General features: G+C 40.2%; 1 protein-coding gene across 31 annotated transcripts in view; it reads left to right on the forward strand.

Moving 5' to 3' along the window:
* The window catches only part of LOC109477311 (serine/threonine-protein kinase WNK1-like), a 78322-nt gene continuing 58115 nt past the window's right edge, over positions 1–20207 (forward strand). For 20 of the 31 annotated variants that reach the window (XM_019778450.1, XM_019778449.1, XM_019778455.1 and 17 more), the window contains exon 1: positions 2–1381. In XM_019778450.1, the coding sequence (XP_019634009.1) occupies positions 638–1381 (744 nt within the window). In that variant the 5' untranslated portion in view covers positions 2–637. Of the gene's footprint in view, positions 1382–20207 lie in introns of all 31 variants that reach the window. The other 11 variants (XM_019778467.1, XM_019778469.1, XM_019778470.1 and 8 more) reach the window with 4 other exon arrangements.

Below are 20207 nucleotides of genomic sequence, written 5' to 3' on the forward strand. Positions count from 1 at the left end.
GATATTTGGTGGTAGTATGGGAACTTCTTTAGTCCAGTTTGTGTTGTAGCAGGACGGCCGCCATATCTCAACCAACTGGGGCACGGCTCGACAGGGAAAGCGCAGTTTTCCCGCTGCACCTGGCGATTTCGCCGTTCAGCGTGGCCACATAAGGCCGCTCTGGTGGGTCCAAGCAGGTGTATACGTGGAATTTCCTCCGGATTACGAGAAACGGGTCACGTCGTTGTGCAACCCGGAAGTGACAAACTGCGTGGTGTCGTGTAGACCGAACGAACAGGACGTGTGGTCCAGATTTTTGAACTCGTCTGAAAAATCTTGCATTCATTCTCGCAGGTCAACCGGAATCCCTCTGACAACGTAACCGGAAGATGGAAGCTGGTGAGACTTTGTGATTCCGTTTGTGACAGGTGACTGTGGATTTTCTGACCTAACTTTTGCCGAGGTTTCAAACCCGAGTGCTTGGATATTTGGCATGTCGCCGTCGTTCTTTTGCACGAGTCCATTGGATTCCTTGTTGTGGTCGTATTTACCCGATGGCGGTCGGTAAAACGTTGGTGACCCCTGTCGCAGTCTTCCATTCCCTTTCTGGGCTTTCTGTCAGACTTGACAGTTCCTCTTCCCGCCCAGTGCGGGTCAGATGGGACCCACTATGAGCGGTGAGGCACGCGGGAAAACGGAGAACGGCTCAGGCGCTGGCCATGTCAAATCTAAACCAAGCCAGGGGTCGAGCAAGATCCCCAGGCCTACCAAGGTAGCGTCCAAGTCGTCCTCTCCAGTGGCACAAACTAGTGCTCCAGCCATTCCTTCCACGGATGGGAAGTTAACTTCAGGAGGGACGAGCCCCATCAACCCCAAAGCAATGAAGAAAAGTGTCAGCTTCGATATAGACGGAGAGAAGGAGATAACCAAGGGCAGCAATGGCAGTATGAAAAGTTTGAATGAAACTCCCGTTGTGGAGACAGAGGTAGAAGGAAAGGAAGTGGAAGCAGGCTTGGGGCCAGGCCAGGGTAGCAGTGAAAATTCTGTCAGGGATACCAAAGAAAGAACTACCCTCGAAAACGGCGAAAAGGTTTTAAATGGTGATGTTGATTCGGAAGCCAAGGAGAAACCCGGTTCTGATGCAGACACAAAGTTGAGTGCGAAGGAAAGCAAAGATGAAGATCCGGAGAAAGAAAAGGTAGATGGAGCTGTCGTAGATGCATCGAAGAGAGTATCAATAGAGGGACAAGAGGATGAGGTTGAAGATGTCAAAGCAATAGCCTCGTCCCCTTCGGCACGTTTTCTGAAGTTCGATTCCGAGGTCGGAAGAGGGTCCTTCAAAACTGTCTACAGAGGGCTGGACACTGAAACTGGAGTGGAGGTGGCCTGGTGCGAACTACAGGTAGGTGTGAATGACATAGGTGTGAAAAATAAAGTAGGGGTAATTAGGTTTGGCTTGCCACTAACAAGATCTCAAGGTGTTAGACAAGATTATGGTCATTAATGACAGAAGGGTGTAAAGTGGTAGTTGATAGGCTGATAATCCAGTCATTATCTCTTAATGCCTCCTATTCCTTATCAAGGAGGTTATAGTGAGGGGTGGTTTTTGGTTGAGAAACTTTGAAACTGTTCGCTTGAAGCTTAGTCCAGAATGAGATCCAGCTTTACTGCAACTACTGTTTCTCTTCGTGTAAGGCTGGTATGGGTTAAGCTAAACAAGGTTAGACCACAGGGTAGTGCTGTTTCCTTTGTAGGAGGATAAACAGTTTATCTAAACAAGGAGGAGAATAAATGTTGACCTTGTTCAACAGCCCTGGAAAGTAATGAGTGATCAGTTAGTTGTAAGGTCACATTACAGAAACTTTCAGAGTGAGGAACTATAGATTTTTCTCAGAAAACCTTTGTAATTGTATGTAATTCGACCTACAGATATTGGAAACATTGTTGATGTTTACTTCTGACTCCGAGCAACTTCAGACAACAGCTTTACCAAATATGGTACACTTTATCTAAGCAAAGTGGGAACAGTATTGACAGGTTTCTTGCCCCAGGGAAAACTTTGATCGGTTGTATACTAGTTTTTGAGACTATGTTTTGCCTCCATGGATTGATTGAGGAAATGCTGTGCAGGTGAATCACAGAAAGTGTCCTTAGGTAACACGGATGCATGCTGGTTTGTTGACATCTTGCTATCAGGTGTGGCAGCTGAGACAGGTAGTGACGCTGTGTGTAAAGGTCGTGTGGGAAGGTCGTGCTGAAGGGAAGTGAGGACACAGCGCACAGTGTCTCGCTGTTTAACACATTGCACCTGTGAAGGTTGCACCAACGTGTGCTGTACTGTCCTTGACAGCCCAAAGCCAAGTGGCAAAGGTTGGCATCCCCCTGCTGTCACACTGGTTATCTGAACCCCAACCTGTCACGACTTGTAAGAATGTCTACTTAGGAAATATTACATTATTCCCTTTGAAGTAGCAGAGCCCATTGTTGTCACACTGGTCTCTTCCCGGCTCCCACTGTGCTCGTATGTGAGAACATGTGAATCATGATGCGCTGTCACTATATGATGAATTACAGTGGTGGTGGAATGTGCTTCGGGGCTGCAATCATGTACTGAGGACACCAAACACTGGGCACCAAAATGAGACATTCTACCTTTAAAGTACTTGAAAATTCTTGTTTGTTTATTTGTTACGAAAAGGAAAAGGTAACCCAAGCCAACACAGATAAGTTGTGTCCTTGGTTTACACTGTAATGGTCTGTGTGTTTGAACCACCTGCCAACCTGTGCATGTCAGTCCCAAGGACACAGGCATTCTTCTTGGACAAGCCACTCTTGACTGCCAATCAATTAATTTCAGGAAAAATACTTTGATATGTTTGTAAACAATACACATCTCCAGCTAATGAAAAAGTAACTTAATTAAATTTGGTGAAATTTTTTCTGCAACAACATAGCATGCTTACACAACTGTAAAACTTCAATGAAGTAGAAGATTTGTCTTGACTGAAGCAGTACAAAATGGAACCAGATTTCTGTCTGAAAACAAAAGACAGAGGCTCTGCAGAATGAGGACGAGTTTGGTCATTGTAACATCTTATTTTCTAGCCCAATGATGGACAACGCTATGACCAACAAAGTAGCGGAATTGCTACCTGTAAAATAGCAAGCTGTTGTCACACTGGTCTGTTGCTAGAATGTTTTCAGTCGAAACAGTTATTCTTTCCACCCTTAACTCTGGTATTAAAGACCAAAATGAAGGAAAGGTATTATAAACAATGCAGAACTGGGGTATCAATACAAAGGGAAAACAGCTGACCTGAACAAAAGACAAAACAACAACAACAGAAACAATACCCTTCTCCTTTGTTTCTTCCAACTGACCGAGTTTTGAATCGGTAAAATGATAGGGAAGGACTTTCCGTTACTGTTTAAAGTGTTATAAACTGGTTCCCTTTATGAGTTTATGTGGACTAGAAAGGAAGTAGCACTGCTCAAAAGTAGACATAATATCATCAGTGTTTACACAACATGCAGGGCTCCATAGAATCAAATGCCTTTTCATACCCAACACTTGAGTGTCCTGCTTCTTGGAAGGAAAGAACCAAGAGTCAAAAGCACTTTGCTAAGTCTCCTTTGACAGAGGTGTGTTGTCCAAGTTGTATGCCATCTCATTTTGGCGACATTGGACAAATACATGTACGATGATGTACCTCAGGCTGCCACTTTGCAGCAAAAAAGAAAACAACCAAAAACGTAATACTCTTATCACCTTATCTCATCAAGACACGGTCTGCTCTACCTGTATACCCTGGAGAAGTAAACCTTAAGGTGTTTCATTGTTCGTTGACAACACCTGCCCACATCCTGTTCCTTGATAACATATTCTGTTTGCTTATATTTTTGACCACATCCTGTTTTATGAATGAGTTTTTCTTGTCCTGATGTTTTGTAGGGAGGGGTGCTCTCTGTTTGTTCCTGTGTGAACAAGGGTACTAGTAAATTAGTAGTATTCAAATATGCAACATATAGGTTGATTTTAATCTTTGAAAGTTTGAAAGAAACAGGTGCATGTGGAGTCAGTCTACTAAGGGTGGATGTACTAAAAGGTCATGACATTCAATTGCCATGATGGGAAGAGAAATGTCCTATAGCCTTGAAGTAAGGTATGGGCAGTTATTTCAAGAACGAGGAAATGTGGTATGCATGGCCACAGATGAATTTCATCTGGTTGCTGAAGCATAGCCATTTGCATGTCTACATATGATGTAGGACATATATAGTACCAATAGTAATTCATGATGTTTTTTTTCATGGAGTATGAAATTTTCCTTCAAGTATGACAACTGGAGCTCAGGCCCAAATCCCAGTAAGTTTAAGAACCCAACACACTTATAAAGAAGGGATGAACAAACTGGGGACATGCCCTCCCCTCACTGGATGACAAAACGATAGACTTTCAGTGACAAGCATGTGTAACATGTCCTTCCTTTCAAGCCATGGGCAAAGAAACGTGATAGAAATGTCTGGTAAATTATGGAGAAATTTTCTTCATAAATCATGACTTTACAACTTGATAGAGCTCTTGCTGATTCTTCAGTTGCATTTTGCTAGGAAGAATTTGGAAAGGAAAGCTAGTACACTGGTCTGTGTAGCTCCCAGTGGAGAGTGCTTGCCTGTGTATACCTGATTATCTGGTGTAATCAATTGGAAATAAGTTTAAACCCTATGGATTATACTTCAGCCCTGTTCACTTCTAGAACTTCAAGTAGATTTGACTTGTCCTAGAATACTCTTTACACCTTTTTATTCAGCATGGGGATTCCTGGCTAGGTTTGGATTCTTGCTAAATAACTTCTTGCCAAGAATCTGCCCTTCTTGTAAGGTGGAACTCAAAAGAACTTTCACAGAATCCAAAATGAAGGGGGGGGGGGGCATAATGCTATTCACTTTACTGTGGGCCATATACATGTAGTACTCTCTGGTTTTGTCAGCTGTACTGTAATCGTATTATGGACCAATAATTGTGTTAATTTTATCACAACGCACATGTCCAGCCCTGTCAATTTCCAACAAACCGTTCAGGACTGATTGGTAAGTGTGGAACTTACAAGCGAATTCAAATGAAATTCCGACTCAGACGAATGCCTCGAAGCTAGCGGTTGTATCTTCTTTCTCTGCTTATGTATGAGTGAGTCCATTCTTGCATTTATTATGTATGGCTAGCTACATATGTATTTCATAACAATAACTTGAATAAGGCAAAAACATTGGTAATACAAACACGTCGGCAGAACATACTGTGCCTGTACCAAATGTACCAAATTTCTCAAGGTTTTCGGTGTATAGTTGGTCAACGTTGCATCAGAATTTTGCACATTGCAGATGATATCTCCCCCGACACAACATTTGAAAAGTATAGACAGGATGTCATCTTTAAACACGCAAATACGACCTTAAATGAGACGTTCTGCTGAAGTACTATGCACAATACATTATGGGTTTTTACGCAGGCCAGGCACAATACATTCTGCCGAAGTGCTGGTTATACACATGTGTATGTTGAAGACTGGCCACTAGACTTGGGTCTCATGGGTGCAAATCTCGTCAACCTGTCACACGCCTTTCACCTGTCACATGCCTTTCACCTGTCATCTACCTTGCCATGATTGCCACCTGTAAATTGCCAGTTACCTGCAGAGTAAGCTAGAACCAGGTGTTGATGATGGCTTTTAGGCTACAAAATGGCCCCTTGCAACAGAATATAGTTGCAGGGTTTCGTCCTAACTTGTTATTATTTCAGCAGCAGATTGTTAGCCAATGCAATTGGAAATTTCTTTCCTACAGTGTGACTGAGTGTCCACGATGAATTTTGTTTATTTCTACCTGTACATTAATCATTTCAACAAACAACAAAGAATAGACAAGATACATACCATCTACAAAGGAATGTGATTTCGCATCAACATAGCAGATTACCAAATACTGAAATAGCAAGGCATGGGCATTTCGGGCTTCTTGACTCCAAGACTTAGTAATAAGATACTCATCCGTACCTGTTAAGACGTTATTCTTAATCTATAGTGTTATACATACACTATACATTGGACTTTGTGACCATATGGTATTATGATTTATGTCATTAATACAATGTGAATGCGGAACGCAGCTGACTTATTTTACTTTAAATCAGACATGAAGTTCTAGCTGTGTTGGTACCAAGTCTTCTCATCTTTCACCAGGATTGACCACTTTTGTCCGAGCTAATCTAGTAAACTAGGGAACCTGGGCATCTAAAGCTAGTCCAAAGAGCGGGTAGTTTGCCTAGTTTAGTCCTGCATGAACCGGGTCAGAGTTCGTGACACGGCTGATTTACCACCGCTATGGTGGTCTGACCATGCCCATTAAAAGATCTCCATTTCACTTAGTAGTTAATATTTCATAGAGATGGAGTTGATTGATCATATGCTGGGACATAAAAGGTGAAAGGTATTGACCTATCAAGATAGGAGCAGAAATACAAATGCAAGCAGGGAACAAATCCTGGTTGCTAGTTTACTGATATCAAAGAAAATGTCAAATCTCTACATTATGAATTTTGTCACATTTTTATATTATAAATGTTGCCTTTTCCCCAGTGTTGAGAAATTGGAGTCTTTGTAGTTTGTATTATATATTATGTCACTGAGCATGAGACAGAGTGTGTCTGCAAATGTTTTTGTTTATTTGTACCTGTGTACAGTACGATTTTCAATGGTCATTTGTGCGTTATGAAGAGATGTAACCCACTGAAAATTTTACATACTGATCATGTACGATTACCGGATTACCTAATGAGATATCTTGTACTCTCTGGTATCCACAACCATGCTACAACTGTGTTCACCTGAATGCTGCACGCTGTTAGTGTAAAGAGAGAGGGGATTTAAACATGGTTGACCTGTTAGCATAACACGAGCATACCAAGAAGAACCTGCATCTCAAGCCCGTCTCTTTCAACATCTTGGACAACAGGACAGTGTTCTTCAAGAATGCTGGGGGGGCTAAGCTAAGAAAAGTAAAGACATGGGTGACCTGCTAAGCTCTTGCTCCCATCTATGAAGTTACCATGGGAAAAGATGATTTTATTGCAAGGGCTGATACAAAGATACCAAACCCTTTCCGATTTCCTGTTGTCCTCTGAAATGAGTAATGTTGGGATATTCACAAAATGTACAAGTGATATCCCACAAAAAGCATGTTTGACCAATCTGTCGCTAGTCTAGCCAGCTGAGTACCTTCATTGACCTTGCCTGTATATGTCCTGTTACACTTATAGTCAATAGACAGTTTGTTCATTGTGTGTTGAGTTAACAGTTTGACATTCTCCTAAGTAAGACCTCTAGCTCTCAATGTCTTCTTGTGTGTGTACTGTACGTGTTGTTGGGAGGAATATATGCCTGGACTTTGGTCAAGATTACAATGTAGAATGTTCCTATACACCCACTTGTTTGCCCAATGTTTTAACCATTATACGAACCTTAAAAAATACTGATAGGTGTAAGTTGTACATAGTATGTCCAAGACTATACAGTAGAGATACTAATTATAATGCATTTTCTTTGAAGTTTTACTTTTTAATGAGTATGGTTTTTGGTGCTTAGCCACGAAGCTATAGCCGAAGAGGTTGTTATCAAGACATAAAGATCTGCACGTGGATACTGTAATGCTAGGTTGAGGACCCTTACATGACACTTACAATATGATGTAACTCGTGCGGCAATCCCAGTGGCAGTAAGGGTGCTTGCACTGAAGAGCTGAACAAAAATGGTCTGTGCTGGGTGCAAGCACTGCATGCTTGAGATTTTAACACAATTGTATCACAGCTTATATGTCAGTGTGAGAGTACTGTACATTGTTTTTGCTATTCCTATTTTTAAAGCAAAGAAGCAAGATGATTTGTGACTTCTGTTTGTAAATTGCAGCCAAAAGGCAGGCAAAAATTTCCTTTTGTGTATTCGTTTTTCCTACAGAAAGAAGTAAATCTGTAGGATAAAGATATGTTAATGAAGTGGAGATAGATGACATGATTTTCGATTGATGTGATGGAAGAGATCACTATGTCAATATTCTATAATTCTGCTTGTTGGTGTGTGTAATTAGCAAATGAGGACATGTACATTCATTTATACCACATTCCTGTTCTGTTAATTAAATCTAGTTGCTTCTTTAGACCTGATTTACATGCAGGAAAAAACCTGATGCTACGAAAACTGCGTATTACGCCAGCGCACAAAAACTGTGTACATCAAATTTTTCCTATGATCTGAACAAGAACGCACATGAAAGATTAACACGCAAGAAAAAATTAATGTACTGTATCCATGATGTTTTCTTAGTTTTTTCTGCAAGTATGTAAATCAGGTCTTACTCTTAGAATCGGTGTATACTCTGAAAGTAAGGCTATGACTAAAAGGGCATGATTCACAGATTTTCTCAACCCACCCAGTTCCTGTGCTTTCTTCCCCAAAAGGCCTGGTCCAGACAGACCTGAATAGTGGTCCTTGTTAGCAGTAGTGTTCCTACAGACATCTGATCCATCCTGTTAGCTGTTCAGCCTGACCTCCTCTGGGTGAGGACTGTTTGCTGAGTCAGCTGTTCCAGATTCCTTTCCCTGTAAAATGATGAGCATAGTTCAAGCCTGGCCTCAGGCAAAAGTGTCAGAAGGATTTGCTCTTCATACTCCCACCTCATGTGTTATCCCTAAGGCCCCCCCCCCCATGCCCTTTTCCGTAGAGCGTGATCGGCCGTTTTAAATCTACATAGAGCGTAGACGGACCGCACAATATAGAGCACAATATAGAGCGTAGAGCGTAACTCGAGTTTTAATTCTACGTAATGCGTTGTAGCCACTTGGAATTTATCTTAAAGCGTAATTGCTACTGTAGCGTAATACGTAGCCAGCTCTAAAAATTTAGCGTAGAGCGTTGTCGGGACCCCCTCCCCCCCATGCCTCCCTAAGGTTTTTTGAGATGACAAGCTGTTCAATCAGGATGGTTTTACTTTTAGGCAAAAGTGTCCAAAAGGATTTACTTTTCATACTCCCACCTCTGCTTACGTTTAGGTGGTTCTTGCGAGATGATTAGCTCTTCAATCAGGATGGCTTGAGGCAAAAGTGTCAAAAGGATTTGCTTCAGTGTATATTCCCACCTTACGCGGTATCCCCAAGGTTCTTCTTCATCTGACATGATGAGCTAGTCAATCCCGGCTTTAGGCAAAGTGTCAGAAAGGAATTTGCTCCCACCTTTGCTGATGTTCCCATGGTGTCCCCAAGGTCTTTGCTGCAGTTTCAGAAGATGTGTACCAAAGATAATGATAGCCTGGGTGCCATCTTGGGTAGTTTTGTCTGTTGCCCCAAGCAGATTTCTTCAGGGCAAGGCATTATCAAATTGGTCACCGGTATCCATTGGCCCTCCATATATAAAACCCACTGGTCAGTCTGGATGGGATATAGCACCATATAGAGATGGGGTTTTGTGCGCGTGAAAAATTTGCGCGTGAAAAACTTGCGCGTGAAGAATCTGCGCGTGAAGATATGCAAATTAGCTGACTCCCAAGGGATTTGAAAACTTTTTGCTGTTTTAAGCTTAAAAGTTGGAAAAAAGACAAGAAAATAAAAATCTAACATCATTTTGCTTGCATTCTAGACTACATACCCTTGTTTTGTCCATTTTTTTGTGATTTCAGGTTATTTTGAAAGGTAAAGTTTTCACGCGCAAAAAAGGTTGAAATTTGCGCGTGAAAGAATTTGTTTAAGAAAGCATGAAATCAAACTTCTAGAATGGAGAAAAGCTTCAGATTGTTACATTTTACCATCCTAAACCTCATACTAGTAACTTTTCCATGTATTTCTTACAAATTCAAGTGATTTTCAAAAGGTCAGGTTTTATGGAAATTATGCAAATTAGCTTATTCCCAAGGGACCAACATTTTCAAACAAAAATTTTGGCTAACAGAGGGAAAATTATACCAGAGGACAACATTTTCCTGCCTAAGAATTTGGTACTGCATATTTTCTAACATATTTCTAAGACTTTTATTTTTCACGCGCAAATTTTTCACGCGCAAGTTTTTCACGCGCAAATTCTTCACGCGCAGAAAACCCGTTCCCCACCATATACATGCATGTAGGTACCAATCATCATAGGTACCAATGCTGACGAATAAAGAAAATATAAAATTGTAATTGTGCATGTAAATCATAGCTGGTTTCCAGTCTAGCTTGAGGGAGTGTTCTTAAAAGATTACCCTATGCTATTATCTTTGAGATAATGAGAAATGTCCCTTTGGGACTGTTATAAAATGCCCCTTTGGTATGACAGTTGAGCTGTACTGTTTGTTGATAATTATCCATATCCATGGTTCTTCTTATCTCTGACTGTTAGCAAACACATCATTTGGAATCTCAACAGGTATTTTTAAAAGTCAATGTAAGATGTATCGTCATTATTGTTGTTACACGTTAGTCATCCTCATTTTTAACAATAAATTTGATATTAGTATGTTTCTTACTAATTCTTAGTGTCCCATTACCATTAGTGATATGTTAGTTAAACTAGCTGTTGTATACAAACACTCTTGTCTTCAGTATTGTCCTGCCTTTGTGTTATTATGGCAAGCTTTGTATACTCTGTCCTGTGTACTCTGCACTGTACGACTTTGATAAGAACACCACCCACACAGTTTGTGCCTGGTGGGGGAGAAAATCCCCACTGGTACAAAATGGGGTCAAGTGGCAGGGAGAAGCTGGAAAATCCTGGAGTACAGCTGCTCATATGTCCTGAGAGAGACAACAGGGAGTTTCTCAGGAGAGGCTTTTCAAAATAAAGGCCATGTGGCTTACATATTCTTTAGGAATGGGGGCTGGTCATTGATTACCATTATACAACAGCCCAAGAGCATTGTCAGTAACTTCTGAAGAACACATATGATATTTACCATGCCAATTATGTTGTCTGATGAATTTTGAATATTCTGCTGTGCCTTGCTGTGGCCATACCAATTAAATTTGTTGGTTCTCGGGTTTTGTTCCAGAAAATATGAAGAAATAGGGTAGGAATAAAACAGGCTTAGGCATGATATGCTAGCCGCAAAATTTTTTTTGCAGCTAAAATATGAGCATTTTGGAGTGGATTCAGAACATGAACACTTTTTTGCAAATCAGAAAAAAAAAATGAAGTGGGGAATCCGAGAACCAATTAATAAAATTGGTGTGGCCTGGGTTTCTTTGCCATAACAGGCAAGGGTAAAAGTGCATGATGTAGCGTCACACACACAGATAGCACGCTCCTCTAACTACTAATCCATGCAAAAAATTACCCGGACATTCCTGTCCACTGATGTGACGTCCCAATTACTGTAAATCACGATTTTTTGGTAGTACTTTTATATTTGCGGTTTTCGCTGTCAGTTCTGTACCCTGAACTTATCATTACAGTGAACATATTGACTTTCTTATTGCTGCACCTGCCACCATTGCAAACGTTTAGTTCTGCAAACATGTCCATTTTCCTCAGATCGCAAACTTTTGCTACTGCGAACATAAAGTGACTTGCAGTACGCATGCATACATGTAGTAGCTGGAGTAGCCCCCCTCCCCCCTTTCTCTGAATGTCCTGTGTTCCAGACACTGACAGATGGTGGATTGAACAGACACCATTCAGATTATCTAGTTACAGGAATAGAATGTTGTGAAATTACCAGGATCAAAAGATGGCGGACTTGGAACAAAGAGACAGTGCTCCCTACTTCTTTAGAAGAGTGACTTGTCCCCATTCTGTCAATTTACTCTTAACTTAATAATTCCTTTCCTCTGTGGTAGTTAATCATAAGAACAAACTTGTTAAGACTCTGAAGATGAAATATTTTATATCCTAGTGAAATTATACTAGTACTAGTATTAGTTTCAATAAGATGCATGGCTATGTCAGAATTAATTATAGATTATCTAGTTATTTAATTACTGTATTGCTGGTAAGGCATTGGAACCATGGAAAACCAAACTATATTGAGGTCCACAAAGTTAGAATACCGACAAGCGTAAGTCAGAATTTTAATCTGAATGTTACTGTTGTTACAGTAAACATTGGCATGCAGTCAGGCTACTGGGATATATATGTCATATATGTTTGGATGTCGGTAATTGGAGAAAGTGGTTTTCGGCTGCTGCGATTCCTTGACCTTGACCAAGAGCATCCCCTTATAAACTACAAAGAGGAGTTAAGGCAAGCTCTGCCAAGTCCCAATGCCAGTTGTCTGAGATATGATAGGGCCAAGAAAAAAAAATGCTGCGTCTCCTGTTTCCCGACTGACCCTAGGAAAAACTGCCGACCGTAGCCTTTTTTTTGGGTGGACCCCTGCAAGGGACATAAACTTTTAAAGCTGATCGACCTTTTCTAGCTCTTTCTATAATCTGACACCTGAGTGATGGAACGTTGTACTATCGGTTTTTCCAACATTGACATTGAAAATATAGATGTCCTCATGCAAGTTTTACTTTGTAAAACTGTATTGTATAAGTTGGATCACTAGAGAGTGCCAAAGTCTAATAAAGAAAAGAAAGAAAAAGAATGAAAATCCCTACCTATCGACTGTAATTTTTTCAGGAATGAAACAGGAGACAACATTTTTTCCTAGGCCTTATATTCATAAACTACAAAGAGGAGTTACGACAAGCTCTGCCAAGTCACAATGCGATTAGTCTGTTTGAGATATTAACACTATTTCATGTGCAGTATTAAAGTTCTAACATTTTATCAGTTTCTTGGAGGGGGGGTTATAACAGTTAAGTCTACTGGATGGCAAATATCCATTGGTGCCAAGAAGTTGAAGAAGGAAAAGTTGAAAAGGTCATGTTAGCTGGACAGAGGCTAGACTGCTTGTACAAACATGTCATTAAACTAAGACCAGAGAGCATGTCACATAGTTCGCATGTCCAACCTTCATCTTGATACGAGCTTATCTTTGCCCCAAGTTTGTATTTACCGGTACATCAGAAGCTAGCCAAGTGAGGGTTTATTAGCTCTAACAACATGCATGTGACCAACGGGTCGATTCCTAGTGTTACCCCAGCAAGACTGCGGGGTCAATCAAATCGAAAAAGCGTCCGCCGGTAATTTTCCTGCGCCTGATTGTGATTGGACAATGATTCACAGCTGCTCAGTTCTCAAAAGATTCGCAGAATGATTAGATCATCATATTTTATTGGCAACGGACTCATCAGTGTAATTAGTAGCACAGCCCAGTAATCTATAGAAGGAAGACAGTTGATTGATATGATTCAATGCTGTGAATAACAAAGCATATACAAGAGGATGTATATATATGTCTATACATGGCAATTTTGATAGCACATCGCTTGCTTGGTCATAATTACAATGAAGGCTTGTAATGAAAAAATGATAATGTATAGGATTATAAAGTAATAAGAGTACTTGAAGTACAGAACTAAATCAGTATGACAAGAAATTGTCATGTACTTGCACTCTACAAGTAACATGATAATATTAATTAATAAATGTATCGAAAGAAACGAAAGTTGTACTGTCCCGAAGTTGAGAGCAAAATCAAGTCATAAACTTTATGATAAAGGCATCATTATTCTTACCCCTTTAGCCAGACCAATTTAATTTGTTGGTTCTTGGATTTTTCAGAAAATATATGAAGCGAAAAAAAAAAAAAAACAGGGCTGGGCATCATATTATACTAATTTATAGGCCCAAATACTACAATAGGAGCCATGAAGTCAATATATCACTTTATCAGGTCGGTTTGAAATTTAAACAATGAATTTTGAAGTTTTAATTAAACCAGTGCATTGGAAAAACTACAACAACTCAAGGAAGAAAAGGACTTTCTTCAACAGTTTTGGGGGCATAATATGAGCATTTTTTAGTTGCCTTTTTTTTTTTGCAAATCAGAAAAAAATGAAGAGGCGAATCCGAGAACCAACAAATTAAATTGGTGTGGCCTTACTTCTGAATTGAAATCTGTAGGACTGTGCTAGGCCTTTACTTGCCAAATATATCTGTGCTTATTCCAGACTTGTTAATTGGATTATCCCAAATGGCATCGTTTTACTGGCATCTCCCCATAGTAAAGATGAGACGATCGCAATGCATCTCAAGGGAGCTGTAATAATAATCTACTAGCACTTGAGGAAGACCCGATTTACATGCGGGCAAAAACCTGGGCATGCGAAAAACTGCGTACAACTTTTCCCGGTGTGTAAATTGGACTGCTTTGACGTGTGTCGACAAGAATGTATATTCAGATTATGTACCAGCTCTCGAAGTAAAGTACAATCTAAATTCACCTGAGGTTATCATCATGTCATCTTTCTACACATTTCATTATGACTAGTCTAGTAGTCTTACTATAGTATATATTTTTTATCCCTGGGAATCTGGTTTTACGTTAATTTGTTACATGCCATGCGACCATGAATTGTCCCATCCCATTCCACACTTAGTCTAGCTATCTTGTCCCGTCCTATCGCATTCCAATTTCAACGCAATCATGTACCATCCAATTCCATGCCAGCATTGTCTTTCCCGCCCCATTCCTATTCCATCTCACCCTTTTTAAGGGCTCAAAATCCCATCTGCAATTTTTATGCAGGTTAGTGCAGGTAAAATTACAGCTGTGCAGGTATTTCTGATGTCTACCTGAACTGGTCCATGTACTGGGATTATATATACACACAAGTGTATGTGGATTTTCATTTGCTGCATTGACCGTTGCCACCAATGAAGTATACAAGAAATAATGACACAGTTTTTAGTGTACTCCATGCTTCGTAAATTCTGAGTGGTGCAGGTAAAATTTGTCTTTTGCGGGTAATTTTCAGTGTCACTTTTAACTTTTAAAAGCAGGGCTCAAAATACTTTTTTGGTACTGGTACAAGTATTTCGAGCCCTGCTTTTAAATACTGATTTCTATACATGTGCTGTACTATCTCTTCCCATCTCATACTAGTACAACTCCTCCCTGGCTTGTTCCGTCTCATCCCAGCCAATTATTCTCCGTCACAGTCCCTCTCATCTAGTACCATCTCATCTCGCCCCATCTCTACATCCTCCTGAGTTACAGCTTATACAGATAACCCTCGTAAATAAGGGCATCCTTTCGTGCACATCAATATTAATGAAAAGCCAGCCTCACACTACTGGATTACTGGCCTACTTCCCAGTCTAATTTTCTTCATTAGTTCGATCAGATTTCAAAACAGCTCATTGTAAAAAAAAATGTGTTGTGGCCTCAGTAGAGGATGGAAGCAGACTGTTAGCTAGCAGGCAGTCTTTAGATCGGTGATGTCTGAAATTTATGGACAAATTTTCCCCATGTTGCCTTAAAACTTGGATGAAAAATGTGTAGGTGTAGCATATAAATTTTCTGCCTATTCCTTGCCAGTGGGACCACTCATTTTTATATTCTGTGTAAAAAACCATTTCGTTGATTCATAGACATAGGAGCTAGGATATACTTTATAGAATACCTGCAGGTTACTAAGAAGCCTGCAAGCTACCATCTGCATTTTGTCTCTGTCTGTAAGGGTGTCACAACTCTTTTGACTAACGCTAACAGCAACCTATACGTTCCTTTTCGCCGTCATGCCCAGTAAATTACCACCGAAACAACCCGTGATTGCCTCACGTGCACCTGAAAATCAATGCTCCCATACAACCCGGAGATAACAGTTGTCTGATGCAAAACTAAGTCTCGGGACATGATCGGAAAGTTGATGACACCCTCTGTGGCTGAATAAGTACATTTAGTATCTAGCGGAGGGATTGAAATATCACCTGCATATGTAGGGTTAGTTCAGGAAAAATTGAAGCTATGCAAGTATTTCTGATGTCTACCTGCACCTATCCTGCACTGGTCTATTTACTGGGTTTATACACTGTACAACTTATGAGGTGATGTGGATTTTTATCAACTGCATTGACTGAAGTATAAGAAATACAGTAATGCCTATTAATGGCGAATGGTTTTTGAACAGTTTTTAGTACGACCCACACTTTCTAAATTCTGAGTGTTGCAGGTAAAATTTTTCTGGTGCAGGTAATTTTCAATGTTACCTACACCAGTGCAGATATGCAGAAAAAAAGGATTTGGAGCCCTGTATCTGAAGTGAGGTGGACTAGTATAATTCTATGCAGGATTAAAGAGGAAAGCTGAGGACAGGGGTGCTGCATTCTAACCAGGAGGGAGGCACATCAGTTACAGTGCATGTGACATGGAAAGAATTGTGTCAGATGAGCTGTAATTTGGAAGGATCACCAACCCTCCTCTGCATCTGTTCAGTATTCCTGATGTGCAACCCACACTTGAAATGGTGTCCAGAGAAACAAGTTGCATTTTAGCAGCACGTCAGCAGAACGTACTGCACCTGAGCAAAACCCGTAATGTATTGTGCATAGCACTTAGGCAGAACTTCTCATATAAGGTCGTATTTGTGCATATATTATAAGGTTGACATCCCGTCTGTAGTTTTCAAGTGTTGTGTCGGAAAATATGTCATCTGCAACAGACAAAATTCTAATGCAAAGGTGACCAAACATCCAACGAAAACTGAGAAAAAGCCGGGTTTCGCGCAGGCGCATTACGTGCCGACGTACTCATTTTAGCAGCATGTTGGCAAAATCTTGGTTTTACTTTTGGAATTTTGGTCAATCAGAAATTTGTCCATTGCCAAAGATATATTTTCCAACACGACATTTGAACACTCCAGACAAGATATCATCCTTTAAATACACAAATATGACCTTAAATGATACTCTTCAAGCAGAGGTTGGTGGGGAAGATTGTGACCTGTCTAATATGCCCAGTTTTTTCCTGTCGCTAACCCCCACCAGTAGCCACATGTTTTGTTTTTTTTTCAATCGCAATCTTGCTTTAGAAATCAGCCCCAAGTATTACAGGGAAAAACATTTCAGTAACCATAGAAACAGGTAATTGACAGCTGAGAACGTATGTCTGACATGCTGACGTAATCTTTCATTTTGAATCACTGTTGGGAACTGAAATACATTATAGCATGGTACATATTGTCCTCAAACATATTCTGTATCTGTTTACCCTCGGTTGGTACTACATCTGCATTTGAGACTGTCACCTGGCACAGTTAGGGCTGGATTGTGTGATGGAGAGTGATGGCAGGCAGGCAGGGAGCTAAATGAGCAGCTTTGTGAGAAAATGACACGAAATAATAGTCTTTCCCCCACTGACAGCTGGTGCCGACATTCCATTGAGCTGAATACAGCATACATGTTTAGGAATAGCCTGGATGCCAGACCCATAGCACACCAGGCCCAAAGTAATTATTCTGCACACTTTATTACTTTGGGTCTAGTGTGCTATGGGTCTGACATCCAGGCTATGGCTGAAACTGTGAAAGGAGAGGAAGGGATGGTAAAGCCATCTGTAGGTAGACATGGTTACAAAAATAAGCACAGCAGAACGTATTGTGTCAGTGCAAAACCCAGATTTTTCTATGGTTTTCGTAGAATGTTTGGCCAACATTGCATCAGAAGTTCTCCCATAACAGACGTTATCAACATTTGGAAACTATAGATGGCATGTCATCCTTGAATGTGCGATTTGTCCTAAATGAGAATTGTTCTGCCAAAGTGCTGCACACAATACATTATAGGTTTCTCGCGGGCGCAGTAAATGTACGTTCTACCCATTTTCTAGAAAATTAAGGTTAAAGTTTCAAGTATTTCACATTCTATAAGTAGTGGGAGTTAAAATGTTACTGGGAAGTGCAGAAGATATGCAACATTTAGCGATTAGCATGTAACATTGATTAAGATTGACTCGAAACCTAGCAAATCCGGAAAGGACATGGAACACTCAAAATTAAACCAGCTGGACGCTTTATCACTGATGTAGTATGCCAAACTTGTGGTTAGCACAACATCTGATCCAGATGATGACAATGCCTGGTATTAACTGCTTTTGAGGAAGCCTCTGACAAACTGATTTAAATCTATTTACAAAGTCTGTGTTACAGTAATGAAAAACTGATAGCTTGTTGGAAACTTCAGTTTCCTCTGATAACGTTTTAATTATCGTTTGTTATAAACATCAAAATTCTGTCATTCGCTCAGCATGGTTTATTCTTGCCAGCTGCAATTTCAGATTTTTGTCAAGTCTACTGATGGCAATTTGGAAACATTTTAATTATCATTATAAACATCTAAATTCTGTAACTTAGTATAGGAATCAACTCATTCGCTCAACATTGTTCATCCTTGCCTGCTGCAATTTCAGATTTTTGTCAAGTCTACCTTCAAGGTAAATGTATATTTTATACTCCAACCTCCCACAGTAAGGTTATATCCTTATCTATATAGCCTCCAGCCTTGTCACTGATCTTTTGTGGTGATTAACGTCATTATATTCCCAGCCAATCAGCAGCTAAAGATCAGGTCTTAACCCTTGCCCTTTGAGTTTGACCTATTACTAGCAACTACTTATAAGCAAGTCACCTGGCCTATTCATGACCTTATATTGGTTGAAATGGAGCATGGAAAGTTCAATAGTTGCATCTGATGTAATAGCGACCTGAATACACTGACTCAAGTGTGTAATTTTCCATGACATCACCTCGACTTGTTATCTATTTAGAGCAAGCCTTACCGATAATTATATGCCAATATTGTATACCGAACGGTATTGAGTTGCATTCGATCAATAGTAGACACTGTAGATTGACTACAGTTTTTCAGCAGTATATGATTGATGTAATCTTCCTATGATGGCACCGTTCCATAATAGCAAGTGCATAAGCCTAGCCCATAGATAAAATCTATATACTGTACTGTCTACTCTTAATAAGAAGAGTATATCATTCTGTAATATAAATCTGATAGAAGAGCATCGTTCAAGATCATGACTTGTTTTGGCTGAGACTGGGAATCGACTTTAAAATATGTTAGGCCACAGCAAGTAAATTTTATGGATGGCATCCTCCACAGATTCCAAATCTAATCTAATCTAAGCGGGCGAAGAAAAAAAAAACAAGATGGCACGAAAAAAACAAGGTTCCTACAATTTCAAATTTTGACTCAGTTTTGATTCAGTAGGAACATCACATATACACAGCCAGCATCACATATCACTGCATCAAAGTAAGAAACAAAACATTAAATCAGAGCCTTTTCTTGTCTCCTCTCTTCATAGTTATCTGCCATCCACCTTCCGGCATGGCAACAGACATCTTTGCCCATTTTCGGCATGTTGACCACTGTCAGAAGGCCACAAAATTTCTTGTTTTTTGAAAATCAGGCAAAAATTAATGCGCGCTGATGTCATCCATAAGAATTACTTGCTGTGGCCTTACTGTATTGATCCTAACGCCCTGCCCCTGACTGCTGCCTGCCCTCTCACATGATCTATATATTCTGATGCAAGACCTACAAATTCATGATAAATTCCCGGACAATCTCATAAAAGTTGTAAGAGGTAACGTCCTTTGTCAGTAGCGTCCCAAACGTGTGCCATCGAGAAGTAGATTTATACACCATGGCCGTCATTAGTAACCCACTCGACGTCTCCGGTGGATACAAGCACGATGCCATAAATATGAATTTGGCAAAAAGAAGATTCTTAGACTTTAGAGAGTTGTCAGGGAAGGGCAGCCAAGGGTATATCAGAACACTGATGTATGCAGATGCCGTGAACGTTAGGGATATTTTGTATTGATCGGGAGTCACATGATGCTGCTGTGACCTACAGTGAAGTTTCTAGAAAGACTTTCGTGCTGACGCATTATATAATGATAGCCACCATATTTCTCCTCACATTATGTAGCGATCTGGAAACAAATTTTTGATTTCCAAATCATTGTGTATATATATCAGGTATCATAGATGTATATATCATCTTGGATAACTGGTCTTACCACTTCTCAGTGTAACACATCAGTTGTATGACAACATGTAATCAGAATTCTATGTATAGTTACTGTCATGCACTTAAATGGGTTGGTTTCATGTTACCTGTGATAGGTTTTGTCATGTCAACAAATCATGCAGGCAGGTGGTGGGTGATTACAGAGAGACAGGGTAGACCTCTGGAGCTGCTAGAATCATCAGGGGGCTCACAAATTCACTTTGTTAGGTTGGAGTGCATTTTAGTATGCATCCAAATGGCTTGTTTTACTTGCAGATTGCATGTGTTAT

The sequence above is a fragment of the Branchiostoma belcheri genome, unplaced genomic scaffold (assembly GCF_001625305.1).
Source record: "Branchiostoma belcheri isolate BF01 breed outbred unplaced genomic scaffold, Haploidv18h27 scaffold4, whole genome shotgun sequence".
NCBI classification, from domain to species: domain Eukaryota; kingdom Metazoa; phylum Chordata; class Leptocardii; order Amphioxiformes; family Branchiostomatidae; genus Branchiostoma; species Branchiostoma belcheri.